This window comes from Nerophis lumbriciformis, linkage group LG22 (assembly GCF_033978685.3).
Source record: "Nerophis lumbriciformis linkage group LG22, RoL_Nlum_v2.1, whole genome shotgun sequence".
Taxonomy (NCBI): Eukaryota; Metazoa; Chordata; class Actinopteri; order Syngnathiformes; family Syngnathidae; genus Nerophis; species Nerophis lumbriciformis.
Genome location: NC_084569.2, coordinates 842,501 through 860,262, shown reverse-complemented (window position 1 = coordinate 860,262; position 17,762 = coordinate 842,501). Strand labels below are relative to the sequence as shown.

Here is a 17,762-nt window from a genome sequence, read left to right as displayed (position 1 = left end):
CCAAAGGAAATGCAAAATTTGCATGGTTGGGTGATGGTTTGGGGTGCCATGTCATCTGCTGGTGTCGGTCCACTCTGTTTCCTGAGATCCAGGGTCAACGCAGCCGTCTACCAGCAAGTTTTAGAGCACTTCATGCTTCCTGCTGCTGACCTGCTCTATGGAGATGGAGATTTCAAGTTCCAACAGGACTTGGCGCCTGCACACAGCGCAAAATCTACCCGTGCCTGGTTTACGGACCATGGTATTTCTGTTCTAAATTGGCCCGCCAACTCCCCTGACCTTAGCCCCATAGAAAATCTGTGGGGTATTGTGAAAAGGAAGATGCAGAATGCCAGACCCAAAAACGCAGAAGAGTTGAAGGCCACTATCAGAGCAACCTGGGCTCTCATAACACCTGAGCAGTGCCAGAAACTCATGGACTCCATGCCACGCCGCATTAACGCAGTAATTGAGGCAAAAGGAGCTCCAACCAAGTATTGAGTATTGTACATGCTCATATTTTTCATTTTCATACTTTTCAGTTGGCCAACATTTCTAAAAATCCCTTTTTTGTATTAGCCTTAAGTAATATTCTAATTTTGTGACACACGGAATTTTGGATTTTCATTTGTTGCCACTTCAAATCATCAAAATTAAATGAAATAAACATTTGAATGCATCAGTCTGTGTGCAATGAATAAATATAATGTACAAGTTACACCTTTTGAATGCAATTACTGAAATAAATCAAGTTTTTCCAAATATTCTAATTTACTGGCTTTTACCTGTAAGTACAGACTTGATGGTTAGCATAGAGGGATATTTGTTTGTTGTGCCTTCCCCCTAAGACACGTGAGCACTTTTATGAACACATGAATGTGTGGCTTATTTTTCCACAAGGTGAAATGTTATTTATACCTTTCTTGTCATAAAGTAGAGATGTCTATTTTTGAAAACATTCAGAATTTAGAAGTGAAAATGTGCACAAAAAAGTGAAACGCTGAAATCGCTTAAATGTCTGAAATCAATGTTTATTTGAACTGAAAATAACTTAAGATGTTTAGTATTACCCACGACAAAAAGCACATTTATGGAACAAAAAAAAGGTGCCTGATAACAAAAAAAATGGAACAAAACAATCACTTTAAACCTTGATTTCAGATATTTAATCTAGTTTAGATTCTCACTTTCTGTTGTGGAAATTTGATCATTTTTGTGTGAATGTAAAGTCTAATTTAATGTAATTCCTACAATGATGTTTATTCTAGCCATCCACTTTCTACCGCTTGGGGGTGGAGCCTATCAGCTGATGTACTACTATTACAGGCCAGCTTGGGGGTGGAGCCTATCAGCTGATGTACTACTATTACAGAACAGCTTGGGGGTGGAGCCTATCAGCTGATGTACTACTATTACAGGACAGCTTGGGGGTGGAGCCTATCAGCTGATGGACGTTACTGATACAGAAACCTGCAATAAAGAATATCAAAATTGAGCAAAATGTGTTTTTGCCGTCATGGCGCTTGTTTGAAGAAGCAATAATTCATGTGTTCACAATAATAATCACAATTCTTGCTGCGCTTCCTCACCTGTGGGATGAACGCGAACATACTGTATGACGTCATCCTCTCAGTGACTTACCAACCTTCTTTCGGGTGAAATAAATATTACACTAGAAAAACAAAAAAGACACCAACATTATCCGTTCATCATAACATACATTTTGACTGCAGTCATCGCCGTCACTATGGTAGCGTGGCCGAGTGGTCTAAGGCGCTGGATTTAGGCTCCAGTCATTTCGATGGCGTGGGTTCGAATCCCACCGCTGCCACAAGCTTTATGTCACATTTCTTTATTTTGACTAAAAGCAAACAAACTACTGAGCGAAGACGTCTCGCCGAGTCCTTCCAGTCCCATCCATCCATTCATTTTATACCGCTTGTCCCGTTAATACAATTAAAAAACAGTTAAAATTGGCCCTCGGCGGACAACATGAAGAACCACCCCACTAAAGAAAGCTTCAAAATGGTATAAAAGGTCCACATTTGGCGGTAAAGAGTCACTCAAGCTACGTCATTATTGCGTGCGCACACCTGCCAGCGGGAGAATGTCGCCACGTGTTCATGCCACGCCTACAAACTACCTGACGTCATTGAGAACACTCACGGTACAGGAGCGCCCCCCCGTGGTGGTTTGGGGAAACACACTCGGGCTTTCGCTTCGGTTTCTAGCGTGACGTCACACTATCACGTGACTGGCTTCCTCAATACAACTCGTAAAGGCTCGGCAATCTCCGTGATACCGTTTCGATCATATCTATTTACTCGTCAAACTTCGGAAGTCTCGAAGTGTCATAAATCGGATATATACGACACTGCCATAAAGAGGCAACTTGCTTTTCCACTCTACAGCTACTTTAAAAACACAACATAAAATTTAACAACTTACTTTGCTTGCTTTTGTGAACATAATGAAAGTTAAGAGTTCCTGTTTCATTGGACAAACCTCAACTAATCCCACATTACAGGAAGGCTGTAGGATGTCTTCTCATCAACACATCTTCTATTCTTGTTGGGAAAAAAAATGCCTCGCTGGTTAAACAAAATAATAAAATAAATAAATATATATATATATATATATATATTTTTTTTTTATTAAAAAAAAATATTATTAAAAAAAAAAATAATACAAAAAAATAAAATAATAATAAATATATATATATATATATATATATATATATATATATTTTTTTTTAATTATAATTTTTAATGTGTACAAAAGCAATAAAACCACAATTATAATCTAAAGAAGTGAGAAGTAGTCACAATATTTAAAATCAAACACATCTGATATTCATTTAGATAAGACTCTATTTATTCAAAACACCCACCCCCTAAAACCAGAAGCATTATTCACACACAAAAAAATGGTTTAACACTTACTTCTTCTTCTTTTTTTGCACAGCAGTCATGTCACAATCATCGGACACTTCATTAGGTACCTGCACAGCATCTCAAACACATTAACTGTATCAAAAAAAAAAATCAGGAAGAACTTTAGAAATGTACAAAAGCCAAAAGCAGTGAAGTTGTCACGTTGTGTAAATGGTAAATAAAAAGAGAATACAACAAATCCTTTTCAACTTATATTCAATTGAATAGACTGCAAAGACAAGATATTTCATGTTCACACTGGAAAACTTTGTTATTTTTTGCAAATATTAGCTCATTTGGAATTTGATGCCTGCAACATGTTTCAAAAAAGCTGGCACAAGTGGCAAAAAAGAGTGAGAAAGTTGAGGAATGCTTATCAAAGACTTATTTAGAACATCCCACAGGTGAACAGGCTAATTGGGAACAGGTGGGTGCCATGATTGGGTATAAAAGCAGCTTCCATGTCATTCACAAACAAGGACGGGGCGAGGGTCACCACTTTGTCAACAAATGCCTGAGCAAATTGTTTAAGAACAACATTTCTCAACAAGGAATTTAGGGATTTCACCATCTACGCTCTGTAATATCATCAAAAGGTTCAGAGAATCTGGAGAAATCACTGCACGTAAGCCATGATATTACGCACCTTGGATCCCTCAGGCGGTACTGCATCAAAAAGCCACATCAGTGTGTAAAGGATATCACCTCCTGGGCTCAGGAACACTTCAGAAAACCACTGTCAGTAACTACAGTTGGTCGCTACATCTGTAAGTGCAAGTTAAAACTCTACTATGCAAAGCCAAAGCCATTTATCAACAACACCCAGAAACGCTTCGCTGGGCCCGAGCTCATCTAAGATGGACTGATGCAAAGTGGAAAAGTGTTCTGTGGTCTGACGAGTCCACATTTCAAATTGTTTTTGAAAACTGTGGACGTTGTGTCCTCCAGATCAAAGAGGAAAAGAACCATCCGGATTGTTCTAGGCGCAAAGTGTAAAAGTCAGCATGTGTGATGGTATGGGGGTGTATTAGTGCCCAAGACATGGGTAACTTACACATCTGTGAAGGCACCATTAATGCTGAAAGGTACATACAGCTTTTGGAGCAACATATGTTGCCATCCAAGAAGCAACGTAACCATGGACGCCCCTGCTTATTTCAGCAAGAAAATGCCAAGCCACGTGTTACAACAGCGTAGCTTCATAGTAAAAGAGTGTGGGTACTAGACTGGCCTGCCTGTAGTCCAGACATTGAAAATGTGAAGGCTAAAATATGAGAAGGGAGACTGTTGAACAACTTAAGCTGTACATCAAGCAAGAATGGGAAAGAATTCCACTTCAAAAATGTGTCTCCTCAGTTCCCAAACCTTTACTGAGTGTTGTTAAAAGGAAAGGCCATGTAACACACTGGTAAAAATGCCGCTTTGACAACTTTTTGGCAATGTGTTGCTGCCATTAAATTCTAAGTTAACGAATATTTGCAAAAAATAACTAATTTCTCAGTGTGAACATGAAATATCTTGTCTTTGCAGTCTATTCAATTGAATATAAGTTGATTTATTCTCTTTTTATTTACCATTTACACAACGTGACAACTTCACTGTGTGTAAGACTGTGGGCTTGATGTTTGTGTGCGTGGTGTGATTTCATCTCTTATGACATTTTACTGTGTGGACTTGAGGTAAAAGGAGATTAGGAATTAGTTGTGGTTGTGGCCCTCCACCACCACACAGAGTGTTTACGCCAGGAGCCGGCCCTGGACGCAGCTAAACAAGAGGACCAACATAACGCTGAAAGCCATCAGCAGCAGTATCACGGGGGGCCTGTGCAGCCGGGGGGTCTTCCCGCCAGCTTTCCGGGATGCGAGGTACTGGTCCACAGAGTCTACCAGGCTGTAGGACCGGGGACTGTACCCCAGCTCTCGTCTGGCCTTGTCTATCTTAAAGGTGTGGCTTACGGATATGTTCCTCACCTGGACACAACAAGAATAAGAGATAAAGGTCATCCCAGAGGGCGCTGTGAAGACTTTACGCTGCCAGCTGGTGTTTCCTTCACAGGATGGCGCCTGTCTGACACAATGAGCAGCTTTTGTTTCAGCTTCATCAGTTATTGACGTGTCAGGCTATAAATACAATATGAACGCACGTTTGGTTTTTAAGGAGAAACGCCTGAACTGAGGGTTTTATGTGTGTGTGTGTGAAATGAGGTTTTGCATAATTCAGAGTGGTGAAGGAGGAAGAAAAAAGTCGTGGGAGAAACTTAGGATGAAACATGCAACGTGACACGGCCCTATGTCCCCAGATACACTTTCAACCATTATCTAATTAGGTGCACAATCCAATAAGAGTTGCAATACCAAGCTAATGATTTTCACCTTTGAGGTGTTTTCATTGAATATGTTTATTCTTGTACAGTGTTTTTCAACCACTGTGCCGCGGCACACTAGTGTGCCGTGAGATACAGTCTGGTGTGCCGTGGGAGATGATCTCATTTCACCTATTTGGGTTAAACATATTTTTTGTAATTATAGTCTGCAAATGATGTGTTGTTGTTGAGTGTCGGTGCTGTCTAGAGCTCGGCAGAGTAACCGTGTAATACTCTTCCATATCAGTAGGTGGCAGCAGGTAGCTAATTGCTTTGTAGATGTCGGAAACAGCGAAAGGTGTCTAATGCTTAAACCAAAAATAAACAAAAAGGTGAGTGCCCCTAAGAAAAGGCATTGAAGCTTAGGGAAGGCTATGCAGAACCAAACTAAAACTGAACTGGCTACAAAGTAAACAAAAACAGAATGCTGGACGACAGCAAAGACTTACTGTGGAGCAAAGACAATGTACATCCGAACATGACATGACAATCAACTATGTCCCCACAAAGAAGGATAAAAACAACTGAAATATTCTTGATTGCTAAAACAAAGTAGGTGTGGGAAATATCGCTCAAAGGAAGACATGAAAACTGCTACAGGAAAATACCAAAAAAAGAGAAAAAGCCACCAAAATAGGAGCGCAAGACAAGAAATAAAACACAATAAAACATCAAAAAAGTCCAAATAAGTCAGGGTGTGATGTGACAGTACACCTACTTTGAGACAAGAGCTATAGTGATGCATGCTTGCTTATGCTTTAAAGTCATATCCAACAATTGCGACAACGACTTTTTATTGTTAATATCGGCTACTTAGTTTAATTTTTTAATGATTTCTACTGGTGGTGTGCCTCCGGATTTTTTCAACGCAAAAAATGTGCCTTGGCTCAAAAAAGGTTGAAAAACACTGAACTAGAAGATACAGTCTGGTGTGCCGTGGGAGATGATCTCATTTCACCTATTTGGGTTAAACATATTTTTTGTAATTATAGTCTGCAAATGATGTGTTGTTGTTGAGTGTCGGTGCTGTCTAGAGCTCGGCAGAGTAACCGTGTAATACTCTTCCATATCAGTAGGTGGCAGCAGGTAGCTAATTGCTTTGTAGATGTCGGAAACAGCGAAAGGTGTCTAATGCTTAAACCAAAAATAAACAAAAGGTGAGTGCCCCTAAGAAAAGGCATTGAAGCTTAGGGAAGGCTATGCAAAACTGAACTGGCTACAAAGTAAACAAAAACAGAATGCTGGACGACAGCAAAGACTTACTGTGGAGCAAAGACGGCGTCCACAAAGTACATCCGAACATGACATGACAATCAACAATGTCCCCACAAAGAAGGACAAAAACAACTGAAATATTCTTGATTGCTAAAACAAAGTAGATGCGGGAAATATCGCTCAAAGGAAGACATGAAACTGCTACAGGAATATACCAAAAAAAGAGAAAAAGCCACCAAAATAGGAGCGCAAGAAAAGAAGTAAAACACTACACACAGGAAAACAGCAAAAAAGTCCAAATAAGTCAGGGTGTGATGTGACAGGTGGTGACAGTACACCTACTTTGAGACAAGAGCTATAGTGATGCATGCTTGGTTATGCTTTAAAGTCATATCCAACAATTGCGACAACGACTTTTTATTGTTAATATCGGCTACTTAGTTTAATTGTTTAATGATTTCTACTGGTGGTGTGCCTCCGGATTTTTTCAACGCAAAAAATGTGCCTTGGCTCAAAAAAGGTTGAAAAACACTGAACTAGAAGATACAGTCTGGTGTGCCGTGGGAGATGATCTCATTTCACCTATTTGCGTTAAACATATTTTTTGTAATTATAGTCTGCAAATGATGTGTTGTTGTTGAGTGTCAGTGCTGTCTAGAGCTCGGCAGAGTAACCGTGTAATACTCTTCCATATCAGTAGGTGGCAGCAGGTAGTTAATTGCTTTGTAGATGTCGGAAACAGCGAAAGGTGTCTAATGCTTAAACCAAAAATAAACAAAAGGTGAGTGCCCCTAAGAAAAGGCATTGAAGCTTAGGGAAGGCTATGCAGAACAAAACTAAAACTGAACTGGCTACAAAGTAAACAAAAACAGAATGCTGGACGACAGCAAAGACTTACTGTGGAGCAAAGACGGCGTCCACAATGTACATCCGAACATGACATGACAATCAACAATGTCCCCACAAAGAAGGACAAAAACAACTGAAATATTCTTGATTGCTAAAACAAAGTAGATGCGGGAAATATCGCTCAAAGGAAGACATGAAACTGCTACAGGAATATACCAAAAAAAGAGAAAAAGCCACCAAAATAGGAGCGCAAGACAAGAAGTAAAACACTACACACAGGAAAACAGCAAAAAAGTGCAAATAAGTCAGGGTGTGATGTGACAGGTGGTGACAGTACACCTACTTTGAGACAAGACCTATAGTGATGCATGCTTGGTTATGCTTTAAAGTCATATCCAACAATTGCGACAACGACTTTTTATTGTTAATATCGGCTACTTAGTTTAATTGTTTAATGATTTCTACTGGTGGTGTGCCTCCGGATTTTTTCAACGCAAAAAATGTGCCTTGGCTCAAAAAAGGTTGAAAAACACTGAACTAGAAGATACAGTCTGGTGTGCCGTGAGAGATGATCTCATTTCACCTATTTGGGTTAAACATATTTTTTGTAATTATAGTCTGCAAATGATGTGTTGTTGTTGAGTGTCGGTGCTGTCTAGAGCTCGGCAGAGTAACCGTGTAATACTCTTCCATATCAGTAGGTGGCAGCAGGTAGCTAATTGCTTTGTAGATGTCGGAAACAGCGAAAGGTGTCTAATGCTTAAACCAAAAATAAACAAAAGGTGAGTGCCCCTAAGAAAAGGCATTGAAGCTTAGGGAAGGCTATGCAGAACCAAACTAAAACTGAACTGGCTACAAAGTAAACAAAAACAGAATGCTGGACGACAGCAAAGACTTACTGTGGAGCAAAGACAATGTACATCCGAACATGACATGACAATCAACTATGTCCCCACAAAGAAGGATAAAAACAACTGAAATATTCTTGATTGCTAAAACAAAGTAGGTGCGGGAAATATCGCTCAAAGGAAGACATGAAATTTTCGGGAGAATATTTGTCCCGGGAGGTTTTCGGGAGAGGCGCTGAATTTCGGGAGTCTCCCGGAAAATTCGGGAGGGTTGGCAAGTATGGTCCAGACCCGGCCTGCTGACTGCCAAGGGCGAACATCGAGTACCGTGACGCAGACAAAGCAGAAACAGGGTGATATCACGAGTGTCAGCACATTTGCATTTCTGAATAATCATATATTGTGTCTAACTGGAGCTGCTGAAATGACCCCCCTTCCTTCAGAAGCAGCCTCAGTGATGTAACCAGGGACCTCCCAAATAAATAGAGGAGCACGTGGGCTGTGCCTTAGAGCGTAGGTTGGATCTGTAACTAAGAGTACAGCCCAAAACGTCTCTCCTCATTGAGCCAAATTGAAGTCTGTCTCTGCATGATTCCTTGCTTCTTGTCTGTTTAATAGATGTCATCAGTGTTTGAACCTGACAATTCTACTGCAGTGAAACGTGTGCCAAGAAAGGCCTGAAAGGCAGGAAAAAGTTCCCTTTCTGGAGTTCCCAGTGTGAAATAGTACAAAAAAAGAGACATAGTGACCTCACTTCTGGTGAACAGGAGAGGCACTTCTACCACCGGTCGAAGGAATATGTGCAAATATTCCACCAGGATGGCTGCAAAAAAGAGAAGGAGGTGGCATGAATCCATGTTGATAAAATGAGCATATTATCAAAAATGAAGGACTTAAAGAGATCTGATGTGTACCTGCTGAGTAGACGATACACACAGGCAAGTTTATCAGCGGCCTGCTGTAGCCCAGTTTTTCAAACTGCAAAGAAAAAGACGGGAAGGTTCCATCTTTACTGCAATTTAACCAGGGAACTTCAATCAATCAATCAATGTTTACTTATATAGCCCTAAATCACCAGTGTCTCAAAGGGCTGCACAAGGTTTGGTTGTTATCAGCACTTCAGTCATCAACAATTGCATCATCACAGAAATGGACATTGGAACAGTGTAGGTCTGACTTGGTAGGATATGTACAGCAAGTAGTGGGCAGAGAGAGAGAGAGAGAGAGAGAGAGAGAGAGAGAGAGAGAGAGAGAGAGAGAGAGAGAGAGAGCATAAGAATAAGTATCTACATTTGATTATTTACATTTGATTATTTACAATCCGGGGAGGTGGGATGTGGAGGGGAGGATGCTAGTTTAGGGTTGAAGTTGCCTGGAGGTGAACTTTTATTGCGGTTTTGAAGGAGGATAGAGATGCCCTTTCTTTTACACCTGTTGGGAGCGCATTCCATATTGATGTGGCATAGAAAGGGAATGAGTTAAGACCTTTGTTAGTTCAGAATCTGGGTTTAACGTGGTTAGTGGAGCTCCCCCTGGTGTTGTGGTTATGGCGGTCATTTACGTTAAGGAAGTAGTTTGACATGTACTTCGGTATCAGGGAGGTGTAGCGGATTTTATAGACCAGGCTCAGTGCAAGTTGTTTTACTCTGTCCTCCACCCTGAGCCAGCCCACTTTGGGGAAGTGGGTAGGAGTGAGGTGTGATCTGGGGTGGAGGTCTAGAAGTAATGTGACTAGCTTGTTCTGGGATGTTTAGAGTCTAGATTTGAGGGTTTTGGAGGTGCTAGGGTACCAGGAGGTGCATGCGTAATCAAAAAAGGGTTGAATGAGAGTTCCCGCCAGAATCTTCATGGTGCTTTTGTTGACCAGAGAGGAGATTCTATAGAGAAATCTTGTTCGTTGGTTGACCTTTTTGATTACCTTGGTTGCCATTTTATCACAGGAAAGATTAGCCTCTAGAATGGAACCTAGGTAGGTGACCTCATCTTTCCTGGTGATAACAATGTCACCCACTTTTATAGTGAAGTCACTGACTTTCTTAAAGTTGATGTGGGACCATACTTGCCAACCTTGAGACCTCCGATTTCAGGAGGTGGTGGGTGGGGGGCGTGGTCGGGGGCGTGGCTAAGAGGGGAGGAGTATATTTACAGCTAGAATTCACCAAGTCAAGTATTTCATATAAATATACAGTATATATATATATATATACATATATATATATATATATATATATATATATATATATATATATATATATATATATATATATATATATGTCTTAATAAGGTTATCCAAAAAATAGTGCTCGATACCGTAGTAGAGCGCAATATATGTATGTGTGGGGAAAAAAATCACAAGACTATTTCATCTCTACAGGCCTGTTTCATGAGGGGGGGTACCCTCAATCATCAGGAGATTTTAATGGGAGCATTCACATACCATGGTTTATATAGGGCACAGAGTGGGTGGGTACAGGCTGGCGTAGGGGCGTGGTGATTGGCTCATGTGTTACCTAGGAGGTGTTTCCGTCTATGGCGGCATGTTGTTACAATTTCGCTGCGCTTGTTGAGGGATGACAGGTCTGGACGGTAAATAATAAACAGTTTCTCTTTCAAGCATAGGTTGCATCTTTTATTACCACTATTGTAAGGTGTGCTGGATGCAAGAATTTGCCATGTTATTGAATATTCAACATTATTGTCTTTGAGGTCCCAAATGTGTTTGCTGAGTTCTGTGGTATTTCGCAGGTTTTTGTTCCTGAAAGAAGCCTTGTGATTGTTCCATCTGGTTTTGAATTCTCCCTCGGTTAATCCTACATATGTGTCGGATGTGTTAATGTCCTTGCGTATTACCTTAGATTGGTAGACAACTGATGTTTGTAAGCACCCCCCGTTGAGGGGGCAATCAGGTTTCTTTCGACAGTTACATGCTTTGTTGGTTTTGGAGTCGCTCTGTCTAACACATCCGACACATGGGTAGGTAACACATGAGCCAATCACCACGCCCCTACGCCAGCCTGTACCCACCCACTCTGTGCCCTATATAAACCATGGTATGTGAATGCTCCCATTAAAATCTCCTGATTGAGAGTACCCCCCCTCATGAAACAGGCCTGTAGAGATGAAATAGTCTTGTGATTTTTTTCCCCCACACATACATATATATATATATATATATATATATATATATATATATATATATATATATATATATATATATATATATATATATATCAAGAGGGACAGAGTCAGCGCACAGTTCATGTGGATCACATGTTACCATGGTGAGAAAACATGGAGAGACTGGAATGTAATAGAGTGATCTTTGTTTGTCTGTTGCCATCTCCTGGTGAATGTTGGCTATAGCGTACTGTGGTTACTTTTTGGTTGGCCAACGATTTACGTAGTGTTGCGCACCTGACGTCAAGTGTGTGAGTCTGTTCTGAAGTCTACAGTAAAGAGACGTACTTCATCCCCTCGCCTGTTTATTGCCTCCAACTCAATATATTACAACAACATTGCTCCATGCAGACCCTCCAGGTCCGCATGGAGCTGGAGGGGGCGTGGCCTCCAGGTCCGCCTGAATTTCGGGAGATTTTCGGGAGAAAATGTGTCCCGGGAGGTTTTCGGGAGAGGCGCTGAATTTCGGGAGTCTCCCGGAAAATCCGGGAGGGTTGGCAAGTATGTGTGGGACCCAAACAGGATGGATTCCGTTTTACCCAAGTGTATAACCCAAAGCTCATGATCATAGGTGAGGATGAGAATGTAGATCGAGCGGTAAATTGAGAGCTTTGCTTTCCGGCTCAGCTCCTTCTTCACCACAATGGATCGATACAGCGTCTGCATTACTGAAGACGCCGCTTGTCGATCTCACCATCCACTCTTCCCTTACTCATGAACAAGACTCCTAGGTACTTGAACTCCTCCACTTGGGGCAACCCGGAGATGGCACTCCACCCTTTTCCGGGCGAGAACCATGGACTCGGACTTGGAGGTGCTGATTCTCATCCCAGTCGCTTCACACTCGAACCGATCCAGTGAGAGCTGAAGATCCTGGCCAGATGAAGCCATCAGGACCACATCATCTGCAAAAGAGCAGAGATCTAATCCTGCAGCCACCAAACCAGATCCCCTCAACGCCTTGACTGCGCCTAGAAATTCTGTCCATAAAAGTTCAGAACAGAATGGGTGACAAAGGGCAGCCTTGGCGGAGTCCAACCCTCACTGGAAACGTGTCCGACTTACAATGCGGACCAAGCTCTGACACTGATCATACAGGGAGCGAACCGCCACAATCAGACAGTCCGATACCTCGCTGGTAAAACATGTGCTTGTCTCACATAAGGATTGTGAATGATCGGTAAAATTCCGAACAGCGGGGGGGCCACGTTCTACCGGGAAATAACTCCAAAGCCAAGGGAGACATATCAAATAGTGAAACATGCTCTTTGATTAATTCCAACATCTCACCAGAGGTGTCAACCACTCAAAGAGATTCACGGAAAGTCCGTCGTTGATGAAATAAGTCTGCCCACTCTGCAAGAAAGAAACATAAAAAACTGCAACAGCAATTAAGATATAGTAAGGTTAGAATATGATCTATATTGTACTCTACAACACAATACATAATGATAGAGTGCAAGGTGATACAATATTGTACCATATAGGGGTGTAACGGTACAAAACAATATCCTGTCCATTATGATACAAAACAATAGTGTACAATAACGTAATATATGGTGTGATTAAAGTCCTTGCATGTTACAATATTTTACTGTTCTGTTTTCCACACGGAAAGTGTTGACCATGGTGTGTATGGCAGTTACTCAGCTCACAATGTTCCACCTTTTTCCCCCTTTTCATTTGACTCTTGGCATTCAGGAGTACGAGAGCAGTAGATGCAGTACTGAAGTTACGTTGAGCACACTGCAAAAAGTCAGTGTTCAAAAACAAGAACAAAATTAAAGCTGCAAGCAGCGATGGACGGGACCGACTTTGACGGCACATCAAATCCAAACCGGAGCGGTGATTAAAACTCTTTGGTCAACTTTTAATCAGAAGGGTTCAATCTCTCTCCTGTGCTAGCTTGAAGCCGACACGACAAACGCGCTCAGAGGAGATAATGTTTGAAAAAAGGTGACCGGTTTTTTTGAAGGGGGAATTGCAAACTTCCTGTTGATTTTTGCTTGTGGGTTGTCAATTTATGAAATGTAGGTCTAAGTGAGACCTACATAGAGGTTTTTGTTTCATGTCTCTAAGACATTCCTAGACATTGTCTGAGTTTTCTTCCTAGGAGCACTTGTGTCTGTGTTTTCTTCCTAGGGGGCGCTAGAGCGCAATTTTGAGTTTTGGGGTTGGGTTTTTTATCAAATCGCAATTTTTGCCACTCTTTTTGTGTGTGTCCAGTTTGGTGAGTTTTGAAGCATGTTGAGGGGGTAAAATTACAGCTCAAAGAGGCAAAAGTGACTGTTTTTACTAAAATTTTGTTTTGAAGGGGGAATTGCCAACTTCCTGTTGATTTTTGCTGAAGGATGTCAATGTATGAAATCTAGATCTAAGTCAGACCTACATAGAGGTTTTCGTTTCATGTCTCTACGACATTCATACCGGAAGTTACAAGCAGTTTTGTCTGTGTTTTTTCCTAGGGGGCGCTAGAGCGCAATTTTGAGTTTTGGGGTTTGGTTTTTTGATTCGATGGCAAATTTCACCAGTCCTGATGTGTGTGTCAAATATGGTGAGTTTTGAGGCATGTTAAGGGGGTCAAATTACAGCTCAAAGAGGCGGCGGAATAATAATAAAACACACGAAATACAATAGGGTCCTCTGTCCCAAAGGGACATTGCGGTCCCTAAATATACAAAAATGAGGGGTATTTTATTTGAACTCAGCAAAATGATCTGCCAATAGATCAAGAACATTTGGCTTGTCAAGACTTTCCAAAACAAGTCAAATTCGCTAACCTCAATGAACCCAAAAATAGCTTAAAATAAGTATATTCTCACTAATAACAAGTGCACTTTTCTTGGTAGGAAAAAAAAATTCAGACCTTTTTGCTCAATATTTAGAAAAATATTCTTAAATGAAGTAAATGCTAGTGCCATTATCTTGACATAATGATATGCGCTCGGCATCATGCTTGAAGTAAGAAATGATGACTTTAAAAAAGTAGTTTTATACTTGTGAGTGTTGATGACACAGCTTTGCAACACTTGATATTCTAGTTTCCAGCATGTTTTACTCAATATAGGTCATCACATCTCAGCAACAAGCTGTAATATCTTACTGAGATCATTTAGGACCAAAACACTTAAAGCATACTTGCCAACCCTCCCGAATTTTCCGGGAGACTCCCGAAATTCAGCGCCTCTCCCGAAAACCTCCCGGGACAAATATTCTCCCGAAAATCTCCCGATTTTCAGCCGGAGCTGGAGGCCACGCCCCCTCCAGCTCCATGAGGACCTGAGTGAGGACAGCCTTTTTTCATGACGGGAGGACAACAGGGTGACAAGAACTAAATCATCCAGACTAGAGATAAATTGTATTATTATGTTTATCTTACCTAAAAATAAATATATTTATTAATAAAAAAAATAAATACATTTTTACTATATTTTGCTAAAAACATCAAAATTAATTGTATTTTTATTTGTATTTTTTTGTGACTCCTTATTACATCCAGCCATAGAATTATACATTAAAATAAACATATTTGAAATAATTGATTTTAAATTATCATAATAATTCATTTAAAATGACCATATTTAATTATTAAAATAATTGCTTGTTTGTCAACAAATTTAGCATTTTATTCATTACATTTTGAAACTCTCAGAAGCCAAGTTATGTTATATTCCTTAAGATTTATTTATGCAAGTTTGAAGTATCAATTATCTAAACACAGTTTTGTTTGCATATTTTCAGGATGTAGATATCATATATATATATATATATATATATATATATATATATATATATATATATATATATATATATATATATGTATGTGTGGGAAAAAAATCACAAGACTACTTCATCTCTACAGGCCTATTTCATGAGGGGTTCCCTCAATCATCAGGAGATGATGATTGAGGGAACCCCTCATGAAACAGGCCTGTAGAGATGAAGTAGTCTTGTGATTTTTTTCCCCAAACATACCATATTTTCCGCACTATAAGGCGCACCTAAAAACCACAAATTTTCTCAAAAGCTGACAGTGCGCCTTATAACCCGGTGCGCTTTATATATGGATAAATATTAAGATTCATTTTCATAAAGTTTCGGTCTCGCAACTTTGGTAAACAGCCGCCATCTTTTTTCCCGGTAGAACAGGAAGCGCTTCTTCTTCTACGCAAGCAACCGCCAAGGTAAGCACCCGCCCCCATAGAACAGGAAGCGCTTCTTCTTCTACTGTAAGCAACCACCCGCCCGCGTAGAAGAAGAAAAAGGGCGCGGATATACCGTACGTTTCATTTCCTTTGTGTGTTTACATCTGTAAAGACCACAAAATGGCTCCTACCAAGTGACAGGGATCCGGTTCATGAAAAGACGCAATCTCTCCATCCGCACACGGATTACTATTTCACAGCAACTGATATTCCTGTGAACCGCACTGTGGATACAACGGGAGCACGTACGGTGAATATTCGCACCACAGGGAATGAGAAGTCATCCTTCACTGTGGTTCTAGCTTGCCATGCTAATGGCCAGAAACTTCCACCCATGGTGATATTCAAAAGGAAGACCTTGCCAAAAGAGACCTTTCCAGCCGGCGTCATCATAAAAGCTAACTCGAAGGGATGGATGAAGAAAAGATGAGCGAGTGGTTAAGGTAAGTTTAAGTTTACGCGAAGAGGCCGGGTGGCTTTTTTCAGCAGCTCTGTTCATGTTGATATACGATTCCATGACTGTTTTTTTGACATTCCTTTAGCGCAGTTAGATGCGGCTTACAACACGGGGCGGCTTATAGGTGGACAAAGTTTTGAAATATGCCGTTCATTGAAGGCGCGGCTTATAACCCAGGGCGCCTTATGGTGCGGAAAATACGGTACATATATTGCGCTCTACTACGGTATCGAGCACTATTTTTTGGATAACCTTATTAAGACATATATATATATATATATATATATATTTGTATGAAATACTTGACTTGGTGAATTCTAGCTGTCAATATACTCCTCCCCTCTTAACCACGCCCCCAACCACGCCCCCGCCAAAACCACGCCCCCGCACCCACCCCCCGAAATCGGAGGTCTCAAGGTTGGCAAGTATGACTTAAAGGCCTACTGAAATGAATTTTTATTATTTAAACGGGGATAGCAGATCCATTCTATGTGTCATACTTGACCATTACGCGATATTGCCATATTTTTGCTGAAAGGATTTAGTAGAGAACATCGACGATAAAGTTCGCAACTTTTGGTCGCTGATAAAAAAAAGCCTTGCCTGTAGCGGAAGTAGCGTGACGTCACAGGTTGAAAGTCTCCTCACATTTCCCCATTGTTTACACCAGCAGCGAGAGCGATTGGGACCGAGAAAGCGACGATTAACTCATTAATTTGATTGAGGATGAAAGATTGGTGGATGAGGAACGTGAGAGTGAAGGACTAGAGTGCAGTGCAGGACGCATCTCTTTTCGCTCTGACCGTAACTTAGGTACAAGAGCTCATTGGATTCCACACTCTCTCCTTTTTCTATTGTGGATCACGGATTTGTATTTTAAACCACCTCGGATACTATATCCTCTTGAAAATGAGAGTCGAGAACGCGAAATGGACATTCACAGTGACTTTTATCTCTTGGTGAAGCACTTTAGCTACGGAGCTAACGTGATAGCATCGTGCTTAACTGCAGATAGAAACAAAAAAAATAAACCCCTGACTGGAAGGATAGACAGAAGATCAACAATACTATTAAACCATGGACGGTTAATGCTTTCCAGCCTGGCGAAGCTTAACAATGCTGTTGCTAACGACGCCATTGAATCTAATTTAGCTACGGACCTCGACAGAGCTATGCTAAAAACATTAGCTCTCCACCTACGCCAACCCTCATCTGCTCATCAACACCGAAGCTCACCTGCGTTCCAGCAATTGACGGAGCGACGAAGGACTTCACCCGATCATCGGTGCGGTTGGCGGCTAGCGTCGGATAGCGCGTCTGCTATCCAAGTCAAAGTCCTCCTGGTTGTGTTGCTGTAGCCAGATGCTAATACACCGATCGCATCTACAGCTTTCTTCTTTGCAGTCTCCATTGTTCATTAAACAAATTGCAAAAGATTCACCAACACAGATGTCCAGAATACTGTGGAATTTTGCGATGAAAACTGAGCTTTTTGTATTGGATACAATGGCGTCCCAATACTTCCGTTTCAACCATCGACGTCACGCGCATACGTCATCATACCTAGACCTTTTCAACCGGAAGTTTCGCAGGAAATTTAAAATTGCACTTTATAAGTTAACCGGGCCGTATTGGCATGTGTTGCAATGTTAAGATTTCATCATTGATGTATAAACTATCAGACTGCGTGGTCGCTAGTAGTGGCTTTCAATCAATCAATCAATCAATGTTTATTTA

General features: G+C 40.9%; 1 protein-coding gene and 1 non-coding gene across 2 annotated transcripts in view; one reads left to right on the top strand and one right to left on the bottom strand.

Annotated features, from left to right (window-relative positions):
• Nucleotides 1–1,728: 1,728 nt before the first annotated feature.
• Nucleotides 1,729–1,810, top strand: trnal-uag (transfer RNA leucine (anticodon UAG)). Its single transcript has one exon. It is a non-coding gene; the product is annotated as a tRNA-Leu (tRNA).
• A 1,021-nt stretch (nt 1,811–2,831) lies between these two features.
• Nucleotides 2,832–17,762, bottom strand: part of LOC140679753 (putative short-chain dehydrogenase/reductase family 42E member 2) — a 51,164-nt gene continuing 36,233 nt past the window's right edge. Inside the window, exons 10-13 of the mRNA XM_072915802.1 lie at nt 12,654–12,719; nt 9,101–9,164; nt 8,936–9,009; nt 2,832–4,882 (exon numbers count right to left, since the gene is read on the bottom strand). Of these exons, the coding sequence (XP_072771903.1) occupies nt 4,649–4,882; nt 8,936–9,009; nt 9,101–9,164; nt 12,654–12,719 (438 nt within the window). The 3' untranslated portion in view covers nt 2,832–4,648. The remainder of the gene's footprint in view (nt 4,883–8,935; nt 9,010–9,100; nt 9,165–12,653; nt 12,720–17,762) is intronic.